The sequence below is a fragment of the Haliaeetus leucocephalus genome, unplaced genomic scaffold (genome assembly GCF_000737465.1).
Source record: "Haliaeetus leucocephalus isolate CR32 unplaced genomic scaffold, Haliaeetus_leucocephalus-4.0 Scaffold889, whole genome shotgun sequence".
Taxonomy (NCBI): domain Eukaryota; kingdom Metazoa; phylum Chordata; class Aves; order Accipitriformes; family Accipitridae; genus Haliaeetus; species Haliaeetus leucocephalus.
In genome coordinates this window covers 698,846-718,155 of record NW_010973325.1, presented here as the reverse complement: position 1 = coordinate 718,155, position 19,310 = coordinate 698,846, and the positions used below count along the sequence as shown (strand labels likewise).

Sequence of the window (19,310 nt, the reverse complement as noted above, 5' to 3'; positions counted from 1 at the left end):
AGACTTATCAAAGAAAGTGTGTGAGCCAAGAAGCAGCTATACCTGTGCACTGCACAAGGAATTCTGCAAATTGTATGCATTTGATAAGTCTTTAAAAATCTAAGAAAGAAAAGTTTGAGTTTTATAGGTTTGAATGAATTAATTGCTCTGCATTAATACGACTATAAAACAACAAAAAAACCCAATTTCCATTTACTAAATCACTCATTTGTTCAACAATTTTCTGAACTCTCCTCGCTTTATTCAACAGCTTAAATTATAATACCCAGTACCCATCAGCTGCTTTATGTGCAATTGGATTTGGATTCACCAGATCACTTAACATGCACCTGGCTGAACTTGAATGGACTATGCTCATACTTCAGTGTTGAAACATGGCAGAGAAGCTTGGTGACCGAGAGCCCTGACTAGGCAAGTAACTAATGAAGGTATAATTAAAAAACAAACAAACAAAACTCTGTATAATAATCTTGAATTCCGATATCTCTTATCTCCCCTCAAAACTTTGCTTTCCTTTTATGTCAGATTAAAAAAAAAAAGGAAAAAAATGAAATGCTAATGGATCATTTCAGGCTCTACTCACAGGTGCCACATTTGGTTAAGGTTTACAACTAGAATCACTAACCCATATATGCAAACAAAACTTTTGAACTGCCAGATAAATTCACAAGTTAGCCTGATGATGTAAGAAAGACTTATAAAAATCTAATTAAGGGAAAAAGTCAGTCAAGCTCTGGACTTTGGTTTTCATTCTGGATATGCCATTGGTAATTACTTAATAGCATCTAAACAGGAATGCCCCTCTTTTCTATTTGTTTATTTTATTAGTTACTAGGTTAAAACCCATCCAGGAATAGTTATTACCAATTATTGCTGTACAATGATTTGCAAGGGCTGCTGTCACAGATGGAAAAGATATTTGGCCAGTCTTCCACAATAATGTAGCTAGAAGGTTGAAAAAGTCTACCCGTGTTTCATGAAGTACAGATGTTAACTCGGTATCTGCAAAGATAATACAGAAAAAGAAAAAAATCAAACTATTTTTACAAACCTGGATAGCTAAGCCTGACAACAACTGTCAAGTTAAATGAAAGTGGTAGGTAAGTGAAGACCAGCCTCTGTCTGGCTATATGGGAAACAAAGTACTTCATTACCTAACCCATCTTTGGAGCTAATGGCAAGAATCGTGAAGCTATTTCCCAAGAGAGGTTTAAGTAGTTCATCCTGGATTACAAGCTGAGAGTCCACCAATAAACATGATTTCAGAAGCCTGGACACAGATGACAAGTATTGAAGTAGTAATAGCACCTGTTAAATATTTTTAAAAAGATATGAAATAAAGTCATATATTTGCACCCTCCGCACATTTTTTTTTAATTTAAATACTCACATTACCTCAACTGATTCATAACATTTTGAATTAATATATCCTATTATTTCATTGAAGTGGTATATAAATTAAAAATTGTTCTCCTAATTTTTACTGTAGAAGAAACAGACTTCCCAGTCTGGAAACACACATGTTAAATCAATTTTCTAGTGACAAAGTTCCTTGTGAGAAAGTCATGACTCTTGTTATATGTACAGCATCATATTCTCCGGAAGCTCACAAAGAAAAACATAAAAATGGTCATTAATACTGATGAATACATGTGTATTTCCTGAAAACAGAAGCTCAATTTGAAGCTTTAGGAAAACAATTATTCCTGACATATATTTATTCTCACAAGATTTCTGCAGAAACACATTTTCTTAATAACCTAGGTATCTTTCATCAAAGTAAATCTGAATGCAGAGCAACAGAAGCTTTAAAATGGTGCTGTGCCATGAACACAGTATGTTCTATATGTTATATATACAGAGTTAAAATTGATACAAAAGTGGTTTCATTGACTGTAACCCTATATGCTTTGCATACATCAAAATTAGCTGAGAACTATGCAAGTGTCTGCAGGATTGGAGACAAAGCAAAGTAGCCAGGTTTGTTGTGGGAAATATATATGAAATGTGTCAGTAAATGTTTCTGGCTCATACTTCAATACCTTACAAAGAAATTCTATTACATGATTTCTGTAACAGCTAAACTCAATTTGTATTTTTAAAACACAACTGGTTTTCAGTTTGATGGTTCTAGGTATAGTTCTAACACAGAAATTAATTGTTCTGTGTTGAATATAACACAGTGTATTTTCTCTTAAATATTGTCAAAAGCATGGAGATTCACATGAATGTAGCCTGTAGCAGTGTGTCTGGACTATGTTAATGAATACAGATTATGCAAACATAATTAATTTCATAATTTAAAAAAATTAGAAAGTAACAAATGCTTCTCTAACCTGAGCTTTTACATGTTCTATATGACATGGATGACCCAATGGAGCTTTCAGTTCCAAGATACATCTCTCAACCAGATTACCACTTACAAGACTAAAATAAAACAAAGTTGGTTAGAAATATACTTAAATAATTAAATATTCTACTAATTTAACATTCCATAGAAGAGAACATTTTAAATAAACAGAGTAAAAATAAATTAAGAACTTTCTTAAAATTGTGGGGTTTGGTAGTAAGTCTAGCACAATGGCAACTATAGTAGCAGTAAAGTTATTTCAAAATAGTTAGACTAACACAAATTCTAGTGGCTGTTACTGCACTGGTAAAAAATGTTTGTTTATATTTGATGGTTATTTTCTTTCCTGTAGAAGAGTAAATAGCTCTGTAATAATATAAACTGTATTCAAACAAGGTGGGGGGGTTCATTAACCGCAGTAAGAAGAGCAACTACAAAAGCTCTTGAAAACCTTAAAAGCACTGAACTAATTTTAATGCTTCACTTCGGGACTTCCAAACACTTTCTATAGATGAAAGAAGTTGTTACAATGCAAGTGGAAACATGGAATACAATCCAAAGACTATTTTGAAGTGGTTCCTTCTTTAAAAAAAGAAACAAAACACTAGGGTCTATCATCGAATACTTTCCCAAGTGTGGCAAGCATTATTTACTCTCTTTTAGTGTGACAGCCATTGGCTCATCCTCAAAATATTGCATACAATTCAAAGAAGAAAGTCATAAAATGAACTGAAATGATCTGCAATTCTGAATACCTGACTATATCACATACTGTCCTACTAAAGAAAAAAAAAATTAAAAAATTACCCCTCCAAAAAGGATGACTAAACGGCCACCTAGACAAACACCTAAAACACTACCAGAGGAACACAGTAGTCCTGTAGAAGGCAGACACCACAAATGCAATGACCAAAATGACTACCTTTTCTGTGAAAAAAAGAAATAACCCAAATTATTTTCTTTTGTTGATTGTATTTTTTAAAAAAAGGCATTTTTGAACACTTCAGAAGTGATCAATATACTTAACAGTTTTGGTAAGAAACACTGGTAGATCTCATTTCAAACTTTTCACCTCTATTGCTACACCTTGTTTGTAGTTCAGCAGTTATTGATCTCATACCTGCTGAGAGCTGTTAGCAAATGTGCTTCTTGAAGAGCGATTCTAGTATCTTTTGGTGTGACAACCAGCAGATTGTGCAGAAGGCTGCAAACGGCTGACAAAAGGGCAGGTGTGACTACAGCATGCTGTTTAGACAGAGTAGCAGACATGGGAGAATCATGTTGACTTGGAGATTCTGTTGTGGTTGTATCGCTTTGACCTAGAATGTGTTTAATAAGAAAAAGAAAAAAACACAAAAGATTAATTAGAGCAGTTACATTAAAAAAATTGCTTTTTCTCTTCCATAAAATATCAAAGTTCCCTCTACATTTAAAAAAGTATATTCTGGAATGAGAGAGAAAAAAAAAAAACCAACAACCAACCAACCACCAAGAAATCAGATACAGGAAAAGTATTACTTAAAATACTTCTGCAATAAATGTTCCTTCTACAAGGCACTAATAATCATTAAAGATAAACGGTAAATTTGGAAAGATAAGAGTTTTCACTTCTTTCCTTAACAGAATTTTTTTTTTATTTGTACTCTCTCTACACACATAATTTTATGTATTTTTTTACATTATGTACATTTTTACCTTTCTACATATAAAGTTAACTATATATCTGTGTGCATGCGCCTGTGTGTGCATGTATGTATATGACAGCTTTACCAAAACTGAATGTTTTGAAAGGGTGACTGGATGACAGGAATAGAACCCAAGTCTTGAGTCACATTTCAAGCAGTATGAACCATTTTCACTTATTTCTGTCAAATGTCTTTCACCCTATCTCATTTTCAAGGAAGTGTTTCACATTTGTCTTCCAAAACAACCACTAGAAGCATCAATGGTAACTGTTCCAGCAATATGCAAGCTTTATATGCACGTACAAATACTATAATATGGGCAGGCTAATACATTGTATTCATCATGTACACAAACTCAGTTTGACTTACCTTGCGCCATAAGCCGATCAACTACAGTTTCAGGAATAAAACTGGTTGAATTTGTTGGGACTATTGCCCGAAGCTCAGTAACACTCCCCAGTGACGGTGATGCAGACCGAATCTAGAAAGACATAAAAAAGAAACTAGTTGATTCCAGCTTTTATAGAGCAGACTTCTATTTATATTTTGCTGAAGGGGTGGGAGATGGGGAGAGAAACACCAACCCACCACAAACAACAAACCCACAAAACCAAAAACGATGTAAAAATTACTGTCCAAACCCAATTTGATTAAATTTTGCTCACTGTATGTATATATATGTAATTTATAAACATCTAATAATTGAAACTATTGAAAGATGTGCAGTATGAACAGCCTAAAACATTTCAGTTAAAACCTGATCAACACCCATGTTACTGGTAATTCCTCCTTTTGTCCTTCTTTTTCATCCTTATAATTGACTCAATCTACATTTCGACTAAGATAGAAAGGCATTATTGAAGCATTTAAACTCAAATTTTTCATGGACTATTTGCTCTACTGAGAGCATCAACACTTGTCCATTTGTACCAGGACATGGTCAGATTAAAGTATCATAAGCGCATTAGTCATCAGCTAAAGTTGAAGTTCCAAAGTCTTTCCAGCTCTGGGTACTTCTCTTAACCTTAGTCCTGTGATCCTTACATATATTCATTTCGTGGTGAAGATACCAGATATTTACAGGACAGTAGATAATTTTACTGTCATACTACCATGTTCCTTCTACCAATTCTACATTTTCTATCATATTATTAATTTTGCATTCTTTTAAAAGTTCTTGATGGTCTTGCTACTGTGTTAAAACTACAAGCTTGAGATCAGAAGACCTGGAGTGTCCAGCTTAATAATATGCTTTCATGACATGACAAGACCTGTGACCTGTTTCAGGGTATGGGATAAGCATCTCCCATGCCAGGTCACCTTTTCACTTCTGTTTTTTGTTTTCTAGCTGGACAATACACATCAGATGAATCTTCAAAAGTGTCACTATACAGTGTAAAGAATACAGAATGTTGGGGAATCCAATTAGATCCCAAGACAGTCACAGCTTGAAGAATGATGTTACTAGAATTCTCCTCACAGTCAGCTTTCTAAGGAAGACTGAAATATTTCAAAAGTTTTTCTTTTTAAAGCTTTATTAAAATATCAGTTGGAATATTTTTTTACCTAAGGAAACATCAAAAGTGACTTAATTGACAGAAGGGGTGGAGGGCAGGAAATCAGATTACTCCCTTCCTAGCTATTGTATCCTTGCAGTCAGCTCACTGCTTTCCAGGTTTGGCTTTGATTTACTCAGCAGCATTTGCAGCTACAGAAACTCTCTTAGTCTTTTCTCATCCCCTAGAAGGTTTAACCACACCTCCCACCCACCATCACTTCCAAATAGTGTTAGGCTTCTGCCAGCACATCTTTTCTTGAGACCAGAGTCCCTGCATGAACGAAAGGTTGCCACCTCCATGCTGTAACTCCCTTCTCTCCCCGATTTTCTTCTGGTCTCCCACTACTGTCCATCCTACAGTCTTGAATCTTTCTCCTCAAGCATGCTCAGTTGTTCCTCAGAAAAAATAGAAGGTTATTGTAACACAGAAAACAAGCTACAGTAAGATTTGGGGTGCGTGTCTGAAACCCAGGATTCACATATAGCTTGGGTCACATAAACACTCGGACATGCTTGGCTAAATAGTTTTCTTGTTAGCAAAATGCCAAACCAAATTGTACTGACCAAGTGAAATTCAAATCCTATTTAGATTATACAAATAAAAACCTTATTTGCTAACTGAAATAAATTATTTAAAGTTTTATGCTTGCTGATTTAAATAATTATTAAAATCTATTATTAATATGAGTAACACAATCCATCTTGACACATGGTAAATTCTGCATTTATTCACCACTATACTTCAATTCCAAGTACTCTAGTAAATAACAAAAAACCCATAACTCTGTCTTAAAAAGTACAAACCCAACTTCTAACAGTCCATATGGTTCTTCAGCAACAAGTAAAGCCTTAAAATTATTACTATGCTGAGAGTCATCTTAAAGATATTTATTATGAATTTATAAAAGCTTTCACATCCTAGCAAATAATATCTTCTACATTGCACAGCAATTCTTTCTCCATCTTCTAAAACTGTCTAAACACTTTGGGCAAAGAAATAAAAATAAGGTCTTAGATATGTTAAAAAAAAAAAATCAATAAAAGCTTTATCTGGTTAGAAAAGTATCAGCTTCCTGCACTGATGGAACATTTATTGGTAATTGCTTCACAGTGGGACACAGGTTAAAACCAGAAATTTTCTGCTATCTTAACAGAAAACATACAGTAACACAATGAAGTTGTTTCCACAATGCTCTGCCTTCCAGGAAAGAAAAGATATTACTGCTTTTATAAATCACCTTTGATAAGGATGAACTGGGGATCTGAGACATTGTATCTAGTAAAGGATGTTTACTACTGCCGCCATATTCTTTCTGGGAGCAATGAAGTATTCTGTTGCTTAACAGTGAAACAACACACTTTGAAGGGGGTTTAACTGGGGAAAAGAAAGGGTTGGGGGGGAGATGATGACCGCAGATTAGAACTATTACAAAAGAATACAAAAATTGTCTGAGTGAGGGTTTTGCTGTTTATCTACTAGAAATGAATAAAAGGTCATTTCTTAACCTCTAGTATAAAAATGCCTCTGGCATTGCTTTAATGGGCTCGCAGTGATTAATTCCATTCAGTCCTCTTTTCAAAGGTTTAAATCACTTAACTGTATAGCACTCTGGTAACCATGGTTCCAGAAAATAAAGCACACGTTTTTATAAAATAGAAAGAAGATTTCATAGGAAAGAATGGCCATGACTTAAAGCTATCTGGGAAACATCTGTAGATCTTTAACCTGCAGCATTTTTAGCTCAAGTTTTTAAATAACTGCTCATTTTGCTAAGCAGTCCTGGGCACAGAACAGCCCTAGGGCATTTATGCAGTGCAAAGCAAGTATCTCCATGCTGATTGGTGTTCTCAATCATACGTATTAAACACAAAACAACATGTTGGTTAAAACAAGAATAAGGATTTGTTCTCTGTAATGATAACTTGAGCTAATGTTTAAACCATGAATTCTATAAAAGACATAGATTTTTAATCTTCTCAGAATTGGACTTTTTGCAGTATCCACATTCCAATTTACAGAAAAATAAAGATAAATTTGACAAAAATCTGTAATCCACTGAGATCTTAAAGACACCGAGTATAGTGCAGAGTATATGAGTTAACAGATTACAGACAATCCAGCTCTGCTGCTCTCTTCTACGTGACCTTGAATCATTGATTTCATCCCCACGTTACTATTCTTTACTCTATAAAACGGGCAAAATTGTACTTATGGCTTCTGCAAGACCTCTGACAGACTATTTTATAGACTAAACTAAAACAGAAAGATTTCTGTTATTAATGTATTTGCTTTTTAATTGTCTCGATTTTACTTTCTGCAAATTTGGGGAAAAATTTGGGGATGGGGAAAAAAAAAGATGAAGCCAAAAAGTAATTTAGATACTATTTTTACTTAAGGTTATATGAACCCTGTGTGAAATCACCCTTTGATAGCAGATAGCTCAATCAAAGTATTGGTTACATGAAATCTGAAAACAGAGAAAACTAAAGTGTCTTTTTGTCAGAACTGTTTTCAAATATAAAATTAAAAACAAAAAATTCAGCAGATCTTTTCTCTTCACAGAAAAGAAATTAACATAATTCAATAAAAAGACATCACTTTTGCTTCTGCAAAGATCTTCAGGATGTGGCTTACTGAAGGAAAAAAAACCCAGTTTCAGCTTTCTAGACTGACATTCATGAAATTAATGGATATGGACATATTTAGAACTTTTTAAAAAAAAAAATATTAAAATATCAGAGAAGAGCTTCTGATAGGAACAACTCTATTTGGCTTGATAGCTGGTAACTCTCAATTATTTGTGGCTGTTGTCATCAAACCTGTACCATACACAAAGAAAAACATCTTCCCCTTCAGTAAGACCTGCAGACTCCCTTTCATCTGCGATGGGGAAAGCATGCCATCTAGTGGGCTTGGAATAACTACATCATCTTAGTGCCATCAATATATAAAATTTGGAGACAAACTTCTACAAACTTTTGGTAATGACTTCATAAAAGTATTTCTTTTTCTCATCCATCAAAATGGAAGTCTTTGGGCCAAACTGTAGGAACATAAAATTTGAAGTTACATACGAATAAATTGCAAATGCCTGACTTCAAGACAAGTTTGAGTTTTTAGAAGTATTTCCAAACTTTACTAGATAGACAATTGACAGTCATTAACTGCCTGCTGAAATACAGTTTGTATTTAGCCTCAGTTCCCTACCTCTATCTTTCTTCTCCTAATTAATATTGGCATTGGAACATCAGACCTCTGCATCTTGCCTTCCAGGTTGGAAACTTACCATCTGTCATGTCAGCACCAGTATTTTTTTAAAGGTAAGAAACTTAGGTTATAAAAACAAGAGTTTACAGCTGCTAAAAAGGTCCATGAAGGACAAATGGAAATTAAATTAACTTCTATAAATGACAATCAAAATTTTTGTGTGAAATCTTCATACGTATCAGGGGAAGGAGTAAAACAAAACAAAACAAAAAACAAATAAAACTCTCTTACATTAACTGTAAGGGCATAATGTTAGCGAACATGAATTCTACAACATCTGGGAGACTGATACAAATGACTGTATCTTAGTGTTACATTGTGCTTTCCACTTTAAATAATTAGTTGTCCATTTGTTAAATGGAATTGTAGAGCTGTGCTTTTATGTTAAACTACGATGTTACTTTACACACATAAATAAAAATACATTAATTTGATCTAGTAGATTCCAAATTAATTTTTCCTTTTTTCTTTAAGCTACTAAAGCTGGAGCAATTTCATGTAATGAACTCTTCAGTTCCTCATGAGATCTCAAGCACAGTTTTAAACAGATTAGACACTCAACCCTGATAAGAATGGCTGAAATTTAACTTTTCCCCAAAGTAACATGAACAAAACAAGATGAAATATGTTCAACTTTTATTCCAATAAGAACATGGCAGTCAATTTATTCAGTAAAAAGCAATTTGGAAACTGCTTTTAAACCTGAGATTCTTATGTAAATGTTATTTTAAGCAGTATTCATGTTAGCATCTACTTCCTGATTTACATGCACTTTCATTTATTTTAGTTTCAAATATTCAAATTTGAATACTTGTGTTTAAAATAACCCTAAGGCGTTTGGGGGGGGGTTGTTTTGTTTTAGATGAATGAAAATCAAATTCATTCATAAAATTTCCCAGAAAGAAATTTTAGCTTAAAACTAGAGTATTCTTCTTCCTCAATTATTATTAGAAATGTGCCAGATAACAGTAACAGTACTAGACAGCAATACATTTATAACAGAGTCAAAACTGTAAGGAAAAATTATAAATGTGAAATAATTTGAGACAAAATTTCAATACTGGCTATTCTATGTTATTTTTAATCATGATCCACAGCAAAACTGGGCATAACAATTTTAGTCAATAAAATAAGACAGTATCTTGTTGTGCTTTACCAGTCTTTGTCATATCAGCACATCTGTTTAACAGAAAGGAAACTTCTGAGCTATGATATTATGGCTTCCATAATACATTAGATGGTTATTCATAAATCAAAAATTTTTGAAGAAAATATAAAATTATAGAAATGGATTTCAGTGCAACATGTCAGAGTTTTCTTGGAGTTATGCTGCAGTCTTTGAAAATATATGATTTTTATCGGGTAACTAGTGAATGTTATAAAAGCTTCCTCCACAGCCTGATCTGATATTGCAAATCTAATCTGGAACTGGAAGAATGTGTTTCAATTTCTCTTCCTTTGCATTTGCCATCTTGAAAGACAGCATATGTTTACAGCCTTTCATTGCAGTAATCATCCTAGCCAGAAACAAATTTTTCAAGCAGCCACCTGCCTTCTTATATTTTTCTTGTCTATTTTGGGTCTTGCAAACACTTGTGCCACTTCTACATTTTATAAAAGCATTTTCAGAATCCAGAGTTTATTATGACACAGAATATTTAACCCAATGTACTTATGTGGTTTTGATTGATCCAGTTCTGTAGCTGTGTAGTGTAAATATAGGTTCACTCTGAAAGGACAGTTTAGATAAAAGCAGAAGTGACAACTAGAGATGGAGATGACTGCATTTTGTCAATAAAGCCAATTACAAAGTAATCTCTGGAGAATACGTCTTGCTGTGAGAAGCTACAGAATACAGTACTGCCTTATGCATTTAGCTAGTCAAGGTAAGCTATTTTACTTATTTTTGCTCGGGTAAATAACTGTAAAAGTTTTCTTTAGCATATTAAAGCTACTTCAGAGTAAATTTCAATTTAGTTTCAGCTGTTTGATTTTCAGTTTAATTTCAGTTTTGTTTGGGGTTTTGTTGGGGTTTTTTTTAGCCTTTGTAAGAGTGTTACATTTCTTCAAAGCATCTAAGGAACAACTTTACGTTTAAAACAAATAGATTACTCTGCAAGTTACCATAGTTTCAGATGTTGACTGAGAATGTGAAGATTGGCTTTGACTGGATGGACCCTTCCAAAGATTAAGAGAATCATCAAAATCTGTAGGAAAACAGGAATCAAAATCACAGTTGAACAAAAAAGAAGTTTTCTTTTTCATTACTCTAAGACCAGCAGAGAGCATAACAAGCCTTTCAAAGGATTGTTTGAATGAAACAGAAAAAGTAGCCAACCACAGTTATCCATCTGAAGATCTCAGAATATAAGTTTTCACACACTGTACCTACGAATTCTTATCCAGCAAATTCCTTGAATAAACAGAAAATAAATAAAATACAATTTTCAGTGCAACATAAAATAGTCTGGAAAAAGCTACACGTAGCTCAAACTGCAGTTGCAGCCTTTAGTCATGTGAAATAGTTCAGATTTAGTTTTATTTAAAATGTAATAGTACAAAAGTATTGAAGATACAGGGGTCTCACAGACAAACATAATGAACAGATGTGCTCATCTTCAAAAAACTTCAAATTCACATTTTAAGAGAAGCAGTTTCAAGAGAACCCATATTCATAAATATAATGAAGGCAGAATTAATTTGTAAATCTGTTTCAGAATAAAGAGTGCCAAAAATTTTATAGCACAAGCCTGTCAATAATAGGTTTTGAGGCTTTCATACATTTAGAAAACAACAAAGAATAAAGCACTAGATTACACAGATTCTGAGTGCAAAACCCACAAAAGTAGAAGTGCTATACGTATCTTAGCTAATTACTAAACCGAGATAACTAATTTTAGTTTTAACATAACTTTGCAGATGAGGGGTTTTTTTATATTCCTGAAAAATGTGAAGAAAATACATTGGGAAAAAAAACGACAAAAATAGTTTCAGGAAGACAAACCAAAGCAAGATCTTCTATTAAGAGATGACAAGGGACCTACTAAAAAGCAGAAAGAGGTCATTATAGATAAACAACACAATTCTGAACACATGAATGAAGAACTTACAAGCCTTTCAAGCACTATAGTTTTAGAGACAGAGCAAATGTCTTTCTCTCCTCCCTTTTTTAAATAAACAAAAATTTTGTTTGTTGTTCCTGAAATATCATAGCTTATTCTTCCCCCTTATTTCAAAGCTCCTGGAAAAACATTTTTTTGGCTTTGCTTTTCAATGACCTGATAAAACATATCTCAACTGCTCACTGAAAAATTCTACAGTCCTGGAGTTTGAGTTGCTCTTAGATATGATATCGCATCAGATAACAGAACTACCAAGAGGCACAAATAAGAGGACCATAGGAGAAATGAAATGTGTGGAATTGAAAAAAAAATACACTTATAGATAAATAAAGCAGCCACAGAAGAAACTGAGGATTTTTATGGCTGGAATTTTGTATACTGCTGAGGTACTTCTCTGATAACTCAGTGAGTTAACCAAGAATATTTCTCTTCCTTGGGTCTGTCAAAGTCATAACTCGGTAAGGGAAATAACATTCCTCTTCTGTTCATGCTTTTGTAACATAAGTTTAACAGAAGCAGACCTACAAGAACTGTTTACATCTGTAGCCTTAGAAGATGGAAATAGAGAAACTTAAGCATACAAAAAAGAAAGAAACCAAAAAGGGTAAACTTACTAATTTTCTGTCCCTTGAACAGCTTTTACTGATTGAGCTCTCTGAAGAATTTGCTAGCTTTCTAACCTTAAGATCATAATACTCATTTAGACAAGAATGTGGGTTCCCACAATGCATCATAGTAAGACTTAGAAATATTGCTCAGAAAATTATTAGTCAATATAAAAGTTAGATCTGAAATACTCCATGGGTATACAGGTTAAAAAAATAAATCAATGCAATCTGAGTATTAAATTTGATCAGCCTATGAATTAAGTTATATTTAAATGTCTTAGAATGCATCTAACATGAGCATATTAGAGTCCGTTCCTACTCATGTATCTGAAGTTGAACACATCAAGAAAATATAATGCAGAACCTATTACATCTTTTCCATCTGTAACTTTTTAAAGATGTAAATAACAGCTCAGAGCTTTTTCTCAGATATGTTAAACTAGTGACCGATCTACTTTTTAAATCCTCAGAGCAATATTTTGACTTAACATATTTAAATTCATGGCTTATATAATCATTTGCCATTCTTATTTTTACTAAGAATTATTTGAGGTAAGTTACTCAAAACTAGAAGTTATTTAAGTAGGTTTAAATTACTACAAGATTACATTAACATCACTTACCAGTCATACCACTTTTTTCTATGATGAGGTTGCCTTCCTTGGAAGAATTCAAATCAAACATGTAACATCCTAGGTAACAGTGTTTCACCATCTGATTCACATGTTCATAGAATTGGCAGTGATGCAAAAGGGCCTTAAGTGCAGGTTTTCCTGTCTGAGAGAGGCCAGATTCTTCATCATGTACACAGGGACCCTGAAGACATGAAATCCACAAACATTATTGCTTTAAAAGAATTTTTACATAAAATAAACTGTCAAAAACCCCCTGAATTAAGCCTAATAACTGTGTGTGTGTATACATAGCTGGTTTACAGGCTATAACTAATAGATTCCAAAAATAAAATGTAGATTTTATTAAGGCTGAGCTAAATCATAATATTTCACAAAAACTGTAATGATTTATCAAAATCGAAGTAGCTATTTAGCTCCTGAGAAATTTGTTAACAGCTAAGTAGAAAGCCACAGAAAGCTGTAATTTGGTGGTTTTAAGACAGTATAAGTATCGGGAGACCTTACAATTTTAATTTCTCATTTAAATCTACTAACAGATATCAACTAATAAAAAAAGTTTTCTTTGGAAAAAGAGCGCACATACTAAGAGTAAATGTCCTGAAAAGGTCACCCTGTTCTAAAGTATACTGCCATTATACTACATCTATACATGTCAGTCTACTATGATAAAAGAGTTATTTAGAAAACAAGACATAAAAAGAAAGAAATTATCTTTGAAGAATGGTTTTCAGTCATTTCTTTTAAAATACTGACTTCAGGGAAAACTTTTGAGAGCAAAGGATTTGCACCTGAAAAGAAAGACTTCATAGTCTTATTTCAAATAAACAGTTTGATTTGACTGCCTTTTTTACAGTATTTCTCCAGTGTTTTCTATGGTAACAGAAGAAAACAAGTTTTATTAAGCTACAACATAACCTGTTTTGGAGTGACCATAAAAATGGGCAAAAGAACCCAGACTGAGAAAAATTCAAACCAATTACATTCTGCAAGACAGTTTTAGGAGGCATCTTTCAGTACTTCAAAAAGAAACTAGTTAAAATTATGGAAAGAAAATTCATCAGTGCTAACTAGAAACCTTCTTTGGCAGTCAGGAGAGAGCAGACGTAGATCAACTGCAAATAAGTAATTTGAAAAACACTATTTGTCCCCAGGAGGCTCTAGATCTCCCCCAACCCTTCCATTTACACTGAATGCAAGCTTACTTTCCAAGAAAACGAAACAAAAAACAGATAAAGTAGAAGCAGAAAAATTATTTTGTGTTACAGAATAAGTTATAAGCACAGTTTTGGATGGCTACTGCTCATTCTTTTTCGTTTCTGTAACATACAAACAGACTATTTTCACTATTTGCCTTTTATGTCAATTAATGGAGAAACAGATAGGACAAACACTTTGAAGAAGAATGTAGTATTTAATGTAAACTGTTTGTGATGAATTATAAAACTTTACTTGTACACTGTCAGCAATGTACTTAGACTGTATCAACTATGACAAATGCATACTTTGGAATTTTTGTTAAATTTAGTCAAAATTTTACTATCTAGAACTGCCTTCGCCAGTTTAAAAAGCTATGCAAGATATTTTACTGTACAACAGGGCCCTAAAAGAGTTACTCATCAGTTACATTCATACAGTGCTCCAACTTCAGCAATCTTCATACAACACAGTATGCTGCAGTCTTAGAATACTTTGCACCAGTTAACTTTACTCACAACAAAAAAAATTCCTATGCCACTTTTTAAAGTGACATATCAAAATGAACTATAAGGCAGATCAATTAGGTAACAGCAACACTATAGACATTCTTGTGAAGATACTGGCCTACAAACTCTATTAACAGCCTTGCCTTTTCCAGCCCTATTTGCCTAAGGGATAAAAAGATAATGTTCTCCTTTGGCTATGGTACATTATTGCTGCTATTCATCGAGATCCACTTAATAGCTCTCCTTTGAACTTGCTTGCATTAAGGTCAACAGACAAACCATCTTATTCAGTGCAAGGGAAAAAAAGTAACTCTGAAATATAGAATTTGATCCTGGATGTCTTACAATTTTAATTGTTGTTTGTATTTTCAACAGTTTTAATTTACCAGTTACCATAAAGTGTTGTTTGATAATATCTTTCAGCATGAACACTTATTAAGTGATGAGCAATTTCCATTAAATTGCACTTCTTAATAAGAATCACATTGACTCAAAGCTTCTATTAATTGCATTGGAATTCATCCAGAATTCTACAACTGGATTCAATTTTTGTCACCTCACCATAGTTGCTTAGTCTTTTTTTAAAACATTTCAACAACTTTTAACAGAGTTTATATCAACAAGTCACAATGGCTGCCCCTTGTAAATCCCCTGCTATTATGGATTTAAAGAATTACTATTCATATTGATAAACTACAAGCAGTAACACTGAAACAAGGGCCAGATTCACAAGATTACTTGAACATTTTCCTTTATGATCAGATGTAAACAAAAGATAAGACATACTGTAAAATGCAGCTCTGCAAGCGATAGCATAATTGATTTTGGGTGCAGCTGAATCATAGATAACTTATCCTAGTAAAATAGGAGGAATGTCTTTCAGCACTAACTTGATCTTTTGCAGAAAGGAACAGATAAAACAGGATATGGTTGCATCTGCAAATTTCTTCAAAAAAGAACATACACACTTCTCATATAGGTACAATCTCACATACTGGAAGGAGCAAGACAGACAGAAAGAATAGGTATCAAGGCCACAAAAATTTGAAAAATGGGGTTGAAAGATCTTTATGTAAAATGAACCAGACTTGCTGAAGGTAACATGAGATGACTGACTCAAGGTCAGAACTGGAAAAGTCTCCGGTTTGTATAAATATCTGATGAGAGAAAGCAAAGGGAGACAGATTCTTCTCATTGGTATCCCATGACAGGACAAAAGGCAATGAGCAAAAATTGAAATACCAGAAATTCTATTTAAACTTAAGAACAAACTTCTTCCCCTGTGAGGGTAGTCAAACATTAGAACAGGTTGCCCAGAGAGATTGTGGAGTCTCCATCCTTCAAGATACTCAAAATCCAACTGGACACAGCCCCAAGCAACCTGCTCTAGTTCACCCTGCTTTGAGCAAGGGGTTATGTTTTCAAGAAGCATTTAAATTGACTTAAGCAACAAGTGGTTTCATCTGTCTTTGGAAAGGGTTGTTTCTCATCACTTATATATTTCTTTCAAAACATTTTATAAACACCATATTCTCAGCATTTCTTCTTCCTCATAGCCCTCAAATCATGTTGCATTCCAAATGTTTTAGGGTAGAAGCCGGTCATTTATTTTACCCACATTAATGATACTATGTAAGTAAGCAATTTTCCTAGGAGCCAAAAGATACTATATTCATGGAATGTAACATACATACAAACTAACTTTGGTTCTTTTCTTGAGCTTGCTGGAAGTCTGAAAGAAGTTTGCCTATTTGTATATTTCTCTATCCAAAATGTTACCTTCGACATGTAGGGTTTTTTTAAGTTTATATTTTATAGGTATACTGACATAAGTTTTTGTATCAGATAACATCTCTCTGTAACACTAGGACCTTTCTCATCAAATGCAATAGTCACTCACTTGCCAAAGACAATCTTTCACATCTTCTGTAGGAACTGGAATCACAAGGAGATTTTGTAGAATAAAAGCGGCCTGAAAGAAATGAAAGCATCAATATTGCCATCTAGACATTACAGTTCAAAAAACCACATCAGATTGAACACCACAGTCTACATATTATTCCATTGCTTTAGCCGTATATTAAAACACAAAGAATTTTCATGTTCATGTTGGAAAAAAAGAATAATTAGAAGGGTATAACCTAAACACCCTCAAACTTCACCTACGATAGATGTCATTAGAAGAAGAGAAGGCTGGTAAGGAAAAAAAGACAAGGAAGAGATGGAATAGAAGTCACTAGGAAACAAACTTTTTTTTTTAATAAAATACTTTCATCATTGTTCCAATACAGTCAATCCTGTTGAATAAGCATTACATAACAAGAAGTAATGGGAAAAAATCCCTGAGCAGGAAAACCTGGTTAACTGTTTACGACCCTTCACTCTATTGTCCTCATGTATTGTTTTTTAATTATTATAAAATAATTGGGATAATGCAGGGAACACATTGGGACAGACACATACGTTCCAAATATTTTCCTTTTTAAATATATGGCATGTGTGTTTTTCTAATTTGTATTACACACATATCACGTGTATATGTGGGTGGACTGAAACTGCTTTTTTCTTATTTTGTCAATCTTTTGTCAATAACTTGACCCTTATGAGACTACTAAAATGATTTAGAAGTTAACTAAAACAATGAAGCATACATTCTCAAAAGCATTTTGCACAAATAAATTCAAAATATTACTTTGGAATATGTAATTAGTTGAGCAACAGAGCTGGGAAGAAACTAACCCACTATTTGTCACAGTTGCTCTTTCTTAGTCATTGGAAATCAAGAAAAACCTTACTACTAGAGTTGATAGAAAGTTGGAAAAAAAAAAAAAGGCATACACAGTTTAAATATAGTATTATAAATGTTCTATGTGCTGTTCTACCCAAGTACAAACTTTCAGTTCTCACAAATAAAACTTAGTGCCTAGGCAAATTAGATTACTTCATGTCTGCAATGAAGAGGTACTTACTACACATCAGGTGATGAGTACGCACCAAAGTGTTCATAAGTGGAACAAAACAGCCATTAAAATCTGGGCTAATTTGTTACACTTTAGCAACCTATTCATCTGCCTGAGTAAGCCTTAGGAGTTTTTGTGCATTCACTTGTCTTGTTTAGATTTCTGCTTTTACACTAGTCACCTGTATTTGTTGCCTCTTGAGTAATTCTAAATAAGGAACTAAACATTTATTTTAATTAGGTAGTATTTAACTCACAAAGCAGTAGGTGTTGTGCAGCATCACAGAATAGATACATAAAATAAAAAATAAATAATAATAATAAAAATCTTTCCTCCTTAATGAAAAAAAACTTGACAATCTAAGACAGCAGACGGGCACAAGAAACATACCTCCCTGCGTACCATGCTACATTCAGACTGGTCCAGAAGAATGTTTATCACTGTTCCCCACAGCCCTCCTGAAATATTCTGGCAACTTTCTGCTAAAGCAATACATCCTCTTTCAAGAGATGAAAGCGCTGATCCTATTCCAAGTGCTGTAAATCTGACCTAGTATGTACAAGCACAACACAAAGTGATATTGCTTACAGTAATTAGCAACACATTTTTTAAATTATTAAGTTGTATCAACTGAATCTGGAGCTTATGGGAATAATTTAAAAAGTAACAACCTCTTTTCCTATATTTCTCTGGCTTTACAATCACAACTATGCGTATTAAAAATGACAGAATTAATAAAATAGATTTTTGAATACTTAAAAATATTAAGATAGTCTTCAATATCCTTCATATTTTACCACATAAAATAGTTCTATTTAGCAAACAAAATTTAACAGATTTGCATCAAATACATTTGCTCTAAATTTGTAATTCATGTAAACATTTCTGCTTGGCAGCTAAGTAACAGCAATGTCAACGAAAGGTGCTTATGAATCATGATCATCAGTGACTAATGAAAGCATAGAAGACAGAAGATGTAGGGAAGAATTTCTCAGATTACATTTATATAGAAACATTCTCCTTAACTTTATTGTTACTGTTATTTAGGATATAGTCAGTAGCATTTTAAATAATGCAAAACAAAATGAAACAAAAATTTTGCAAATACTTAAGGGTAAAAATAAGATATCAACTTAACATTGCGTTAACTAACCTCAGGGTCTCTGTCCACCCATAAAGGAATCAGCCACGCCAGACCTAGCTGAGAAGCAGCTTGTTCTTCACTGTTATCGTATGGCAAAGACCAAAGAGATATCCAGTCCTGATTAGGAAACAGAAAATATATTAATAAATTATTTTACAACTCTTTCAATGCCATGCCAGTCTACCAACAGCCTAAGCTACCACTGACATACTAGAACACTTTAAATGCACACAACACTGATATTCCAGGAAAAAATTTTGATTCTGTCTCTATAAAC

At 33.4% G+C, this 19,310-nt stretch overlaps 1 protein-coding gene across 4 annotated transcripts in view; it reads right to left on the bottom strand.

Annotated features, from left to right (window-relative positions):
* Positions 1-19,310, bottom strand: part of RTTN (rotatin) — a 90,306-nt gene that overhangs the window by 21,328 nt on the left and 49,668 nt on the right. For 3 of the 4 annotated variants that reach the window (XM_010583292.1, XM_010583289.1, XM_010583293.1), the window contains 10 exons: positions 19,043-19,150; positions 18,280-18,438; positions 16,830-16,901; positions 13,215-13,407; positions 10,986-11,068; positions 4,405-4,516; positions 3,471-3,669; positions 2,337-2,427; positions 1,155-1,308; positions 865-1,002 (listed from right to left, as the gene is read on the bottom strand). In XM_010583292.1, the coding sequence (XP_010581594.1) occupies positions 865-1,002; positions 1,155-1,308; positions 2,337-2,427; positions 3,471-3,669; positions 4,405-4,516; positions 10,986-11,068; positions 13,215-13,407; positions 16,830-16,901; positions 18,280-18,438; positions 19,043-19,150 (1,309 nt within the window). The remainder of the gene's footprint in view (positions 1-864; positions 1,003-1,154; positions 1,309-2,336; positions 2,428-3,470; positions 3,670-4,404; positions 4,517-10,985; positions 11,069-13,214; positions 13,408-16,829; positions 16,902-18,279; positions 18,439-19,042; positions 19,151-19,310) is intronic. The other variant, XM_010583291.1, reaches the window with a different exon arrangement.